Below are 13913 nucleotides of genomic sequence, written 5' to 3'. Positions count from 1 at the left end.
TCTTCCATATTTTTGAACACATTTTTTTAAAAACTTTTCTAAAAAACTTTAATGATTTTGAAGCTCGTATTTGAGCCTACAAAATCCAATTTCTCTTTTTTAATTCTGAACAATTATGGATTTTTTACATCCAACAATTGTTCAGAATTGCTCATTTCTTATGTTTGCCTGCCACCTGCTGGCCAAAATAAAAAATTGCAGCTTGAATGCCCTTCAGTGAGACCCAGCACATTAAAATCAATTAACAGCATCCTAATTGGCCGCAGAGGATGGCGGTAAGAAGCCCGGTTTTTCAACCTTTAGATGCCGTGATCTCACTTGATCACGGCATCTAAAGGCTTTAACCCCTTAGGGACAAGGCTCATTTTCACCTTAACCCCTTAAGGACTCGGCCCTATTTCACCTTACGGACTTGGCCATTTTTTGCAAATCTGACCAGTGTCACTTTAAGTGCTGATAACTTTAAAACGCTTTGACTTATCCAGGCCATTCTGAGACTGTTTTTTCGTCACATATTGTACTTCATGACACTGGTAAAATGAAGTAAAAAAAAATATTTTTTATTTATAAAAAAATACCAAATTTACCAAAAATGTGCAGAAAATTGCAGATTTCTAAGTTTCAATTTTTCTACTTCTATAATACATTGTAATATCTCCAAAAATTGTTATTAATTTACATTCCCCATATGTATAATTCATGTTTGGATCATTTTGGGAATGATATTTTATTTTTGGGGGATGTTACAAGGCTTTAGAAGCAAATCTTGAAATTTTTTAGAAATTTTCAAAAACCCACATTTTTTGAGACCAGTTCAGGTCTGAAGTCACTTTGCGAGGCTTACATAATAGAAACCACCCAAAAATGACCCCATTCTATAAACTACCCCCCTCAAGGTATTCAAAACCGATTTTACAAACTTTGTTAACCCTTTAGGTGTCTAGGTGTTAACCCTTTGTTAACCCTTATAATCATCCGGTATGACCCATCTGTTTTTTTTTTACTAGGAACACAGTAGAATAGAATCCTCTCCCTTCCTCCAACTCTGGGACAGGAATCAACACATTTTTGTTTGTTATTTTTTTTATTTCTTGCATTAGTGCGAGAGAAGATCTCGAGATCACAAATCTTTGTGGGATATTTCATGAATTCCAACTTTAGCCCTTCCTGCAGAAGTCCCACCAGCCATTTTCCTGCAATCTTTTCCCAAGCAGGTAGGAAGAATTTTAATCTTTCCCCTACTGGGATCATGGCGTCATTGTTTTCCCTGTTTCTCCGCACGAGCGGAGGCTGATCTGAACAAAAAAAACGTATTCCAAGATCTAGGCCTTGCTCCCTGGTCTCCCGTCTGCTTTTTATTCTGGAATCTGGACGGGTTCCGAAAGGGCCGTTTATACTGCTTAAACTGGGTAAAGGACTCCTGAGGACATTTTTTCTTTCTGTCTGCAGCCTTTTCAAGCAAAGAGTCTAGTTCTGACCCGAAAAGAAATTGGCCGTCACAGGGAATGCCACATAGCCTCAGTTTCGAAGGCATATCTCCTCCTTTCCAATTTTTAAGCCACAAGGCCCGGCGTGCAGAATTAGAAAGGGATGCGGCTCGGGCTCCGCAATAAAATCTGCAGCCTTTTGGAAAGTAGGTATGGATGCTAACAACTGCTCCCTAGGACATCTGTCCCTGATCTGCCCCTCCAGTCTATCTAGCCACAGAGACATTGATCTGGCGGCTATACCAGGCCTGAACGCAGCCACAGAAGACTCCCAAGTACTTTTAAGTGAAGAATCTATTCTTTTGTCCAAAGGGTCTCTTAAGAAACCCATATCCTCAAAAGGCAAGGAGGATCTCTTAGAAATTTTTGAAATAGCTACATCTAGTCTTGGGGCTTTATCCCAGGAGGTAGATGCTTCCTCCTCAAAGGGGTATTTCTGTTTAAAGGTCTTTGAAATAAATGGCTTCTTATCCGGCTTTTTCCATTCCTTCTCTACTACCGCTAAAATAGACTTGTGAACTGGGAAACATCTACGCTTCATTTCCCTCAGACCCTCAAATACGGAATCCTCCACTGATCTATCCTCCCTGGGGTCCTCTAACTCCAGGGTAGATCAAATAACTTTTAGTAATTTGTCCATATCTTCAGCCGGGAATAGGAATTTTCTTTCTCTCGCTTCATCCTCTGAAGAGGAGGAATCATCAGAGTCCCCATCCACAGAATGAGACTCGCTGTCTTCGGACTCCACATCAGACTCCTGCCTCACCGCTCTTCTCCTCTTTCTTCCAGCTTTCAGGGACACTTTAACCTCGGACATAAGACTTCAAATCCCTCAGAATACCCGGAGTCTCTTCCGCCACAGTTTTTTCAATGCATTTTTGACAGAGCTTCTTAGCATACGAAGATGTCAGCGAACACTTGCAGATAGGGCATTTCTTATTCTTTTTCTTGGCCACCACTTTTTTAGGCACAGTCTACGGAAAGGAAACATACCCATATCTAAGGAAACAGCCTTAACCCTTTAAGGACCAAACATTAGAACTCACAATACCGGTGGCAGGATCTCAATGTCTGCGCCTTCAGACCTCCTTTCCTCTTCCATTATAGTAGGCAACCCTGCATACAATCGACACTGCAAACAATTACCATGTGCCACCAGAGTGCCCCTTTCACCTGAGAGCTCCACTGTATCCTGCAGACCCACCACGCCACGGACACCACCGAGACAGAACTTCTGCTGTCTATCACCGGACTTCACTCCGACCCCTCCGGATCGCTGCCATACCTTGCTTCGCTTTTGAAGACGCCAAAATGCCCAACTTCCGGTCACCTGACCGGAAGCGCACGGCCGTGGAACGCATCGACTTCCTGGATGACGTCATCATTATGCACCCGCGTCCGGTGGCGCCCTGGCTGGTCTGCGCTCTGCTGGGGCCCTCTGGCCACACTCGCTACGGTGGGGTGGTCCTCACCTGAGGGACCGACACCTTCTGCCTGCTGCGGACTCCTGACCGCCGCGGCTCTCTTCTATCCCTTCAGCCCCAAACCTATGGGAGAGGAATCTTATGGCAGGTAAGAATACTGTTGTCACTGACCCTCCAATAACTACCGGGGCTTCCAGGTCAGGACAAACCCGAACTGCAGGCTTCCCGCACCAGGACAGGAAACCTCACTGAGGTGGGAGAGTGGCGCCACCTTTTTATGCTGCAGGTTTCCTGTCCTGGGGGCGGAGCCATCTCTCTAAGGTGCTGTCGTGGGGGGAGGGGAAAATCATCAATTTTCTTGATGTCAGGATAAGACGTAAGGCTCTGTATTTGAAACATTCTTGTTGTCTAAGCCATCTGACCGAAATAACCTTCTGTTGCTTTCCAGCCATCATGCACCTCAGGTCTTCCATGGGATACCAAAAGGTCAGTTTACTCGAGCTAGGCAAATTGCTATAAGTGATCCTTAGTAGCAGAGTAATAGAAAGAAATAATGTAAGATGCTCACTGACCGAGTGTATCCCAGGAGACTGATTGAGATTGCAGGGTCTGAAGTGGGCCTTATTGATAGGAGAGATTTGAGAGAAGTGAGGAAGAAAAATGAAAAAAAAATACAATTAGACATGCGGCACTAAGAAAACAGTGAATAAATATTGGGATATGTTGAGGACAGATTGTAAGTTTGGTAAACTGTTTAACCCTTAGGAAACCGGAGGTTTTTTCATTTTTGCGTTTTCATTTTTCTTCCCAGTCTTCTTGGAGCCATACCATTTTTATTTTTCCATTCACGTATCCATATTGGAGGGGGGGGGGCTGTTTTTTTTTTTTTACAGGACAAGTTGTACTTTCTAATGCTACCATTTAATATTAAGAACTTTGAGGGAAAAAAAGGCAGCTCTCACCCGCTTCCCTGTAAGGAGCACGGAATCGGCTTGGACATAGCCGTGGATAATCTGAAAGACGACGTGGGTCCAGCTCCATTAAAAAAAGAGAATCTTTATTTCATGCGGTATAAAAATCCAGACAAATGCAAGGTAAATGGTCTACGCGTTTCGGACCATGAATTGCCGGTCCTTACTCATGACAAACGTTACCAAAAAGTACTACTTCCTATATACCCTTGTTTCACCAATCCATAGGGATTACACAATCACGTGATTAAAAGACATAGAAACTAGTGAAAGAAAACGTGAACATGAACAAAAAAATCCCATTAAAATTACTAAAAAACAATTGATAGAAAAAGCCTTATTTGGTGCGGGAGATTGATTATTATTATTGCAGGATCAAATCATGTTTTTTATTTAAACCGGTAGGCCAGCAGGTTCCTAGTTCAAACATCCAAAAAGCTTCTCGGTTAAGAAGCTTCCTTCTATGATCAGCCCATCTGACAGGTGGGGTAACCCTTTCCACTCCTTGGGCCTTTAATGCAGCAGTATCACCTCCATGCGATATTGTGAAATGCAGACTGACTGCAGATACATTCTGAGTTTTATAATGGGGAACATCCGAGATGTGCTTGTGAAATCGAGTATTAATCTGATTGGTTGTACAACCCACATATTGTAGTGAGCAAATAGTATATATAGGTGATGAGCAAATAGTATATATAGGTGAGCAAATAAATGGCAAATTTGGGAAGCAGGAAAAAAATTCCAAATGGGGTGGATTTGGAAAACAAAAACACAATTCCTCCACAGTTTTACGGGTTTTGTCCCTACGGCGTTCCCCATGCAGCAAAACTGTGCCCTTCATTCTCTGGGACAGTACGATTACAACAATACCACATATGTATAGATTTTATATGTTTAAATACTGAAAAACTAAGGGTACTTTCACACTAGCGGTATTCTTTTCCAGTATTGAGTTCTGTCACAGGGGCTCAATACCGGAAAAAAACGCTTCAGTTTTATCCTAATGCATTCTGAATAGAGAACAATCCGTTCAGTATGCATCAGGATGTCTTCAGTTCAGTCCCTTTACGGTGTTTGGCCGGAGAAAATACCGCAGCATGCTACAGTATTTTCTCTGGCCAAAATTCCCATTGAAATGTATTAATGCCGGATGCGGTACCAAGTGTTCCGGAAAACCGTATCCGGTTTACCGGTCTGTGCAGACCTTTAAAAATGCGAAAATAAATACCGGATCCGTTTTTCTGGATGACACCAGAGACTGTTCCGGAATTTCAATGCATTTGTCAGACAGATCCGCATTCGGATCAGTCTACAAATGATATCTGTTTGCATACGGATTGCCGGATCCGGCAGGCAGTTCCGGCAACGGCAATTAGCCTGTAGGAGCAGGGGGGGGGGGGGGGGGGCGTTGCTCTTGCTGCTAGAGGCTCCGTTCTCCCACCTTTGGCCACGCCCTGCTACACTTGATTGACAGGGCCAGGCACCGTTGGTCTCCGCTTGCCGGCTCTGTCTCCTGTGGAATTCTCCTTTCAGTATTCAGCGCAGCGAGTGAAGGCCAACACTGCCTGGCCCCGACAATCAAGAGTATCAGGGCACGGCCAGAGGTGGGAGAACGGAGCCTCTAACACCCCCCCCCCCCCCGCCCCCTGCACCTGGAGGCTCATTTGCATATGCACAGACCTTTAAAAATGCGGAAAAAATAAATAAATAGTGTATACGTTTTTCTGTATTACACCGGAGAGACGGTTCCGGAATTTCAATGCATTTGTCAGACGGATCCGCATCCGGATCAGTCTAGGGTTGGCCGATATACCGGTATCACGATATACCGCAGTATTAAAAAAACGGCGATATGGCGATATCGCTGTTTCCCAATTACCGCGGTATTTCGTGACGTCATAGTAGCGGTCATGTGCGCTGACCACTTCTATCTGCGTCCGCGGCCGCCCGCCCCAGCATGAACCGATACTGGACATTTGCAGAGTACTTGTACTCGTGCAAATGTCCCCGATACCTGCTGGCCACTTGCGGCGGCGCTCTCAGCAGTTCGGCGTGGGGGAAGGAATCCTGTGACTCGCATTCCCGACACCCGACCTCTGAGAGGACGCTGTGATCCGCGCAATTAGCCCCTCAGGTTAATTGTGCGGATCACAGCGTCCTCTCAGTGGTCGGGTGCCGGGAATGTTCTTCAGTCTCTGACTCTTCATTGGTGGCAGTGCGCCCCCCCCCCTCCACAGTATTAATCATTGGTGGCAGTGGCCACAGGGTCCCCCTCCCCTTCCTCTCCCCCCCATCATTGGTGGCAGTGGCAGTTCCGATCGGAGTCCCAGCAGTGTAATGCTGGGGCTCCGATCAGTTACCATGGCAGCCAAGACGCTACTGAAGTCCTGGCTGCCATCGTATGTTAGTGAGCAGCATTATACTCACGTGCGCCGTGGCCGCCGGTCGCTCCTTCTCATAGGTCTGTGTGGCGCATTGCTAATGCTATAAGCATTAGCAATGCGCCGCACAGACAGAAGAAGGAGCGACCGGCGGCCACGGCGCACGTGAGTATAATGCTGCTCACTAACATACCACGGCAGCCAGGACTTCAGTAGCGCGACTCCTGGCTGCCATGTAAACCGATCGGAGCCCCAGCATTACACTGCTGGGACTCCGATCGGAACTGCCACTGCCACCAATGATGGGGGGGGGGGGGGAAGAGGAGGGGGACCCTGTGGCCACTGCCACCAATGATTAATACTGGGGGGGGTGGGGGGGGGTTGAGTTACCAGAGGGGGCTGATCAGAGGCTGGGGGCTGTTTTTTGGACTTTTGGTTAGTCAGTGGTCACAAAATAAATGTGTTATTTATTTAATTGTTATAATTGGTATCGGTAATTAACGTCACCTTGTGACTGTTCCCATACAATGTAACGTCTCCTTGTGGCTGCCCCTTACAGTGTAACGTCTCTTTGTGGCTGCCCCATACAGTGTAACGTCTCTTTGTGGCTGCCCCATACAGTGTAACGTCTCCTTGTGGCTGCCCCATACAGTGTAACGTCTCCTTGTGGCTGCCCCATACAGTGTAACGTCTCCTTGTGGCCCCAAGTGTTTTTTTCTTCGAAATGGGCATTTATCGCGATATATATCGTTATCGCGATAAATTTCTTAATATCGTTATCGTGGGAATATTTTTGATATCGTCCAACCCTAGATCAGTCTACAAATGATATCCGTTTGCAGAGAGGACGGAGCCTCTAGGAGCAGGATTTTTTTCTCAATAACAGCGGAACGCAGTGAGGTGGCACTAATATAGTTATGTTCAGCTGACCGCTACTACCCAGCGAATTCCTTACATCTCTGACCTGCTTTCCCGATACATCCCCACATGTAATCCCCAATCCTCACAAAATGCGGAACGCACATTGCCGGTGTCCGTGTTTTGCGGATCGGTGGATCCGCAAAACACACTACAGGTGTGTGAATGGAGCCTTATAGTCCTTTTTTTCTCCAGAATGAAGCAACAGATCGTTAAGTGAAAGGTATCATTACTAGCGTTGAGCAAACTTGTGTTTTCAAGTTCGGAGCACAAGGTTATCTAAGAATCCCGTTATGGATTCCGCTACCACCGACCATAAGTTATCGCTCCATTCAGCTGAGCTAGACCTACAAGGCAGTGAATTTCCTGGTGACAGACTCCCTTTCAGGTTTACAAAGGTAACACCGCACTGTAAGGAACCATATTCTGATTACGGATACGATTTCTAATAAACTCTGACTTCTTGAGCAAAGGAGATACATTATACATACTCACATATTTCTTACCTTCTAAACAAAGTTGAATAAAGTTTCGACAAGCTTTGGGGGTTTCTTTGGACCATAATTCAATGTCAATCTCTCCAGCTGTTGTTTTCAGTAAAACCTAGAAAACAGGAAGTATTGTGGAAAGTTTTCTAACCTCTAATGATTAAAAAGAAAGGCAGCCATCCCAGTCACAACGTATTCTAGGGGGTCTGAAGCATAATAAAACGTGGGGATCTGGAGGAGATGACCTTCACCCATGGTCCACTGACTAAAAATGTCAGTCTTGGTCACTTGCAAATGAACGCTACAATATTATCATAGTTTGTATAACTCTAGTATCGGCAGATTTATGGTACAGAGGTACTGGAGCGTTAAAGGGGTTGTTTCATCTTGGAAATTGTCTGACAGATGCGCATCCCACCTCTGGGACCTGCACCTATCCTTAAAGGGGTTCTGCACTTTAATTTAACTGATGATCTATCCTCTGGATAGATCATCAGCTTCTGATTGGCGGGAGTCCGATACCCGGAACACCCGTCGATCAGCTGTTTGGGTAGGCAGCGGCGCTCCAGTAGCGCCGCGGCCTTATAACTGTTTACCGCCGGCCCACTGACGTCACGACTAGTATCAACTAGCGTAGGCGGCGCTTAGCTCCATTCAAGTGAACAGAGCTTAGCCCCGCCCAGGCTAGTTGATACTAGTCGTGACGTCACTGGGCCGGCGGTAAACAGTGAGAAGCCGCTGCCTTCTCAAACAGCTGATCGGCGGGGGTCCCGGGTGTCGGACCCCCGCCGATCAGAAGCTGATGATCTATCCAGAGGATAGATCATCAGTTAAATTAAAGTGCAGAACCCCTTTAAGGAGCGTGCTGGCTATTTTCGAAAGTCCTATTGAAATGAATGGGAAGCGCACTGCGCAAGCGTGGCCACCGCTCTATTCACTTCTAAGGTGTTGATGGAGATATCTGAGCCATCGTTCGGCTATTTTCGACTCTCCCATAGAAATTATTGGAGGAAGGCTGCGCATCCACGGTGCGTGCTCTGTCGTAAGGATAGCTGCCGGTACCAGAGGTGGGACCCACAGCTGTCAGACATTGGGGGCACATCCTAGCGATATGCCCCCAATGTCCAAGATGAAACAACCCCTATAAGGCCGCTTTACATGATTACACACATTAGGCAATTATCCGGAACGATTACTTCATTTTCCATCAGAGGAGGCGAGAGCTACATGGAAACGAGCGATCGCTTGTCATTTACAAACCAGTTTTTGGCGTAAAAATGTTGCGCAACCATCTTTTTGCGATTTTATGTCACACAGGTATTTTGCGCCGTGTTCGGGACTTCATCCTCAACAAATTTACCAACAATTATGCCTAGTGTAAATGCTGGCAAAAAAACTACTTCAGCTAGGGACTAGTTTTTTCTCCAGGCGCAACTGCTGAAGGTGCGCCTAGATTATGAGGAGGCACACGCCTTGTTATAAGGGCTCATGCACACAACCATATGAGTTTTGCGGTCCGCAAAAAATGGATCCGCAAAAAAATAGGGATGACATCCGTGTGCCTTCCGTATTTTGCGGAATGGAACAGCTGGCTCTTCATAGAACAGTCCTATACTTGTCCGTAATGTGGACAATAATGGGACATGTTCTATTTTTTGCGGAACGGAAATACGGACATACAGAAATGGAATGCACACAGAGTAACTTCTGTTTTTTTTGAGGACCCATTGAAATGAATGGTTCTACATACGGTCCGCAGAAAAAAAAATGGAACAGACACGGAAAGAAAATACGTTCGTGTGAATGAGCCCTAATTTAGATGCATCTTTCACCAGCAAATCAAAAGTGGAGTAAAATGCTGGCATAAATAGCTGGTCTTTGTAAATGACCCCCCTTGACTATGGGCAGCTGTTTTTTCTTTAGGCCTCTTTCACACTACCGTATGGCTATTTCAGTGTTTTGCGGTCCGTTTTTCACAGATCCGTTGTTCCGTTTTTTTGTTTCCGTTGTGTTTCCGTTCCGTTTTTCCATATGGCATATACAGTAATTACATAGAAAAAATTGGGTTGGGCATAACATTTTCAATAGATGGTTCCGCAAAAACGGAACGGATACGGAAGACATACGGATGCATTTCCGTATGTGTTCTGTTTTTTTTTGCGGACCCATTGACTTGAATGGAGCCACGGAACGTGATTTGCGGACAATAATAGGACATGTTCTATATTTCAACGGAACGGAAAAACGGAAACGGAATGCATACAAAGTTTTTGCGGAACCATTGAAATGAATGGTTCCATATACGTATATGATTTAGGTGTTGCACCAACGATGCTTCCACCCGATAAAGGAGCGTTTGCTCGATTATGATCGGTGACACCTTTACACAGGTCAACTACTGGGAACGAGCGTTTCTAGGAAGACTCCTTCCTGATCATTGCTCGGATTGTTGGCCTGTGTAAAGGGGCCTTTAGTCTCCTATAATTAGGCCTCTATCATACAAGTGAGTTTTCCATCCAGATGCGATGCGTGTAGTGAACGCAGAGCATCCGGACTGAATCCTGACTCTTTCATTTCAATGGGTCTGTGCACATGGGCGTTGTTTTCCACGTAGCATCTTTGCGTTCAGGAAAATTCGCAGCATGTTCTATATTTTGCACTTTTCACTCCGCCCTGGCTGCATAGAAATGAATGGGGCTCGTGTAAAAGACTGAAAATATCCGAAAGCAATGCGTTTTTCACTGATAGATTCTAGGAGACATAGATTGGTATTCTTCACAAGTGCAATGGGGCTGGGCCGGACTTCCAGCAGCACACGTGTGCACAGTGCGAGTGTCAAAAAAACTCCCCCCCCCCCCCCCCCCTTCCCAAAAAAAACTGCTCGATAAAATCATATCAGAAGAGTACTTGCAACCGTCTCACCATATATATATATATATATATATATTTATATATTTTTTTATGCAAATTGCGGGTCCACAACACACCCGCCCGACACCCCTATAGAAATGCCTACACTGCGTGCAGAATTATTACGCAAATGAGTATTTTGACCACATCATCCTCTTTATGCATGTTGTCTTACTCCAAGCTGTATAGGCTCGAAAGCCTACTACCAATTAAGCATATTAGGTGATGTGCATCTCTGTAATGAGAAGGGGTGTGGTCTAATGACATCAACACCCTATATTAGGTGTGCATAATTATTAGGCAACTTCCTTTCCTTTGGCAAAATGGGTCAAAAGAAGGACTTAACAGGCTCAGAAAAGTCAAAAATAGTGAGATATCTTGCAGAGGGATGCAGCATTCTTAAAATTGCAAAGCTTCTGAAGCGTGATCATCGAACAATCAAGCGTTTCATTCAAAATAGTCAACAGGGTCGCAAGAAGCGTGTGGAAAAACCAAGGCGCAAAATAACTGCCCATGAACTGAGAAAAGTCAAGCGTGCAGCTGCCAAGATGCCACTTGCCACCAGTTTGGCCATATTTCAGAGCTGCAACATCACTGGAGTGCCCAAAAGCACAAGGTGTGCAATACTCAGAGACATGGCCAAGGTAAGAAAGGCTGAAAGACGACCACCACTGAACAAGACACACAAGCTGAAACGTCAAGACTGGGCCAAGAAATATCTCAAGACTGATTTTTCTAAGGTTTTATGGACTGATGAAATGAGAGTGAGTCTTGATGGGCCAGATGGATGGGCCCGTGGCTGGATTGGTAAAGGGCAGAGAGCTCCAGTCCGACTCAGACGCCAGCAAGGTGGAGGTGGAGTACTGGTTTGGGCTGGTATCATCAAAGATGAGCTTGTGGGGCCTTTTCGGGTTGAGGATGGAGTCAAGCTCAACTCCCAGTCCTACTGCCAGTTTCTGAAAGACACCTTCTTCAAGCAGTGGTACAGGAAGAAGTCTGCATCCTTCAAGAAAAACATGATTTTCATGCAGGACAATGCTCCATCACACGCGTCCAAGTACTCCACAGCGTGGCTGGCAAGAAAGGGTATAAAAGAAGAAAATCTAATGACATGGCCTCCTTGTTCACCTGATCTGAACTCCATTGAGAACCTGTGGTCCATCATCAAATGTGAGATTTACAAGAAGGGAAAACAGTACACCTCTCTGAACAGTGTCTGGGAGGCTGTGGTTGCTGCTGCACGCAATGTTGATGGTGAACAGATCAAAACACTGACAGAATCCATGGATGGCAGGCTTTTGAGTGTCCTTGCAAAGAAAGGTGGCTATATTGGTCACTGATTTGTTTTTGTTTTGTTTTTGAATGTCAGAAATGTATATTTGTGAATGTTGAGATGTTATATTGGTTTCACTGGAAAAAATAAATAATTGAAATGGGTATATATTTGTTTTTTGTTAAGTTGCATAATAATTATGCACAGTAATAGTCACCTGCACACACAGATATCCCCCTAAAATAGCTAAAACTAAAAACAAACTAAAAACAAACTAAAAACTACTTCCAAAAATATTCAGCTTTGATATTAATGAGTTTTTTGGGTTCATTGAGAACATGGTTGTTGTTCAATAATAAAATTAATCCTCAAAAATACAACTTGCCTAATAATTCTGCACTCCCTGTATTCTTGTCCGCAGCTGCGGACAAGAATAGGACATGTTCTATCTTTTGCGGAGCGGATGCGGACCCATTTTGCGGACGTGTGAAATGGAGCCTAACCCCTACATAGTGTAGAGGTATACTGTATATTGTGTGGCACAGTGTAGGCTATGTGTGTATAACATAAATATATTTCACATGAAAACTTACAGTTACTTGGCTTGCCCCTTGGGGATCTCGGACGCCACTTCCACACTTTGGCCGGGGGCTCGGCGGAGCTGATGGGTTTTATCCTAATGAGAAAGATTTCATAATAAGGATTAAGGGGCAGAGGGATAGCAGAGCAGAGAGAGGCTGGTGCTGCTACTAGGGGGTCATACCATGGGGGAGTAATAAAGCCCCCCCAGTAGTAATAATTCTCCTTATAATGTGCAAAACATACCCCCTTGTAATGCCCCCAGTTGAGCTAATGTTCCCATAATGTGCCAATATAAAATACCCCTTCTCAGTGCCCCCGTAGATGACCCCATAGTGCTCCTCTCCCCCCTTCCCCATAGTACCCACCATAATGTGTCCCAGTATAAAATGCCCCTATACAGAGCCCCCATATAAAATACCCCTTCTTTTCAGCCTATGTAGATGTCCCTATAGTGCCACCCAATAATGTGCCAGTAATAAGTGCCCCAATAGATGCCCCCCAATCATGTACCAGTAAGATGTGCCCCCAAATCATGTGCCAGTAAGATGTGCCCCCATAGATGCCCCCAATCATGTGCCAGTAATAAGAGCCCCCCACCATCATGTGCCAGTAGCCTGAGTGCCCCCCTATCATGTGCCAGTAGCCCCCCTATCATGTGCCAGTAGCCCCCCTATCATGTGCCAGTAGCCCCCCTATCATGTGCCAGTAGCCCCCCTATCATGTGCCAGTAGCCCCCCTATCATGTGCCAGTAGCCCCCCCCCTTATCCCTTATTTGCCAGTAGCCCCCCTTATGTGCCAGCAGCCCCCCTTATGTGCCAGCAGCCCCCCTTATGTGCCAGTAGCCCCCCCTTATGTGCCAGTAGCCTCCTATCATGTGCCAGTGGCCCCCCTTATGTGCCAGTAGCCCCCCCCTTATCCCTTATTTGCCAGTAGCCCCCCTTATGTGCCAGTAGCCCCCCTTATGTGCCAGCAGCCCCCCTTATGTGCCAGCAGCCCCCCTTATGTCTGTGCCAGCAGCCTTTTGTCTGTGCCAGAAGCCCCCCTTATTTGCCAGTAGCCCCCCTTATGTGCCAGTAGCCCCCCTTATGTGCCAGCAGCCCCCCTTATGTCTGTGCCAGCAGCCTCCTGTCTGTGCCAGAAGCCCCCCTTATTTGCCAGTAGCCCCCCTTATGTGCCAGCAGCCCCCCTTATGTGCCAGCAGCCCCCCTTATGTCTGTGCCAGCAGCCTCCTGTCTGTGCCAGAAGCCCCCCTTATGTGCCAGTAGCCCCTCTTATGTGCCAGTAGCCTGTAGCCCCCCATATGTGCCAGCAGCCCCCCTTATGTCTGTTCCAGCAGCCAGTATCCACCCTTATGTCTGTGCCAGCCCAGCAGCCCCCCTTATGTGCCAGGATTGTGATTTTTACATATAAAAAAATAATAATAAACTTATACTTACCTCCTCCAGGATGCGATGCAGGCCTCTTCCGGGATGTGT

The 13913-nt window shown here is 45.9% G+C and overlaps 1 protein-coding gene across 1 annotated transcript in view; it reads right to left on the bottom strand.

Moving 5' to 3' along the window:
• Positions 1 to 13913, bottom strand: part of CWC27 (CWC27 spliceosome associated cyclophilin) — a 285436-nt gene that overhangs the window by 269956 nt on the left and 1567 nt on the right. The window contains exon 2 of the mRNA XM_040421330.1: positions 7691 to 7787. Coding sequence (XP_040277264.1) covers positions 7691 to 7787 — 97 coding nt within the window. The remainder of the gene's footprint in view (positions 1 to 7690; positions 7788 to 13913) is intronic.

The sequence above is a fragment of the Bufo bufo genome, chromosome 2, assembly GCF_905171765.1.
Source record: "Bufo bufo chromosome 2, aBufBuf1.1, whole genome shotgun sequence".
Lineage (NCBI taxonomy): Eukaryota > Metazoa > Chordata > Amphibia > Anura > Bufonidae > Bufo > Bufo bufo.
Note: the sequence above shows the minus strand (reverse complement) of the source record. Positions and strands in the feature narration are given on the sequence as shown.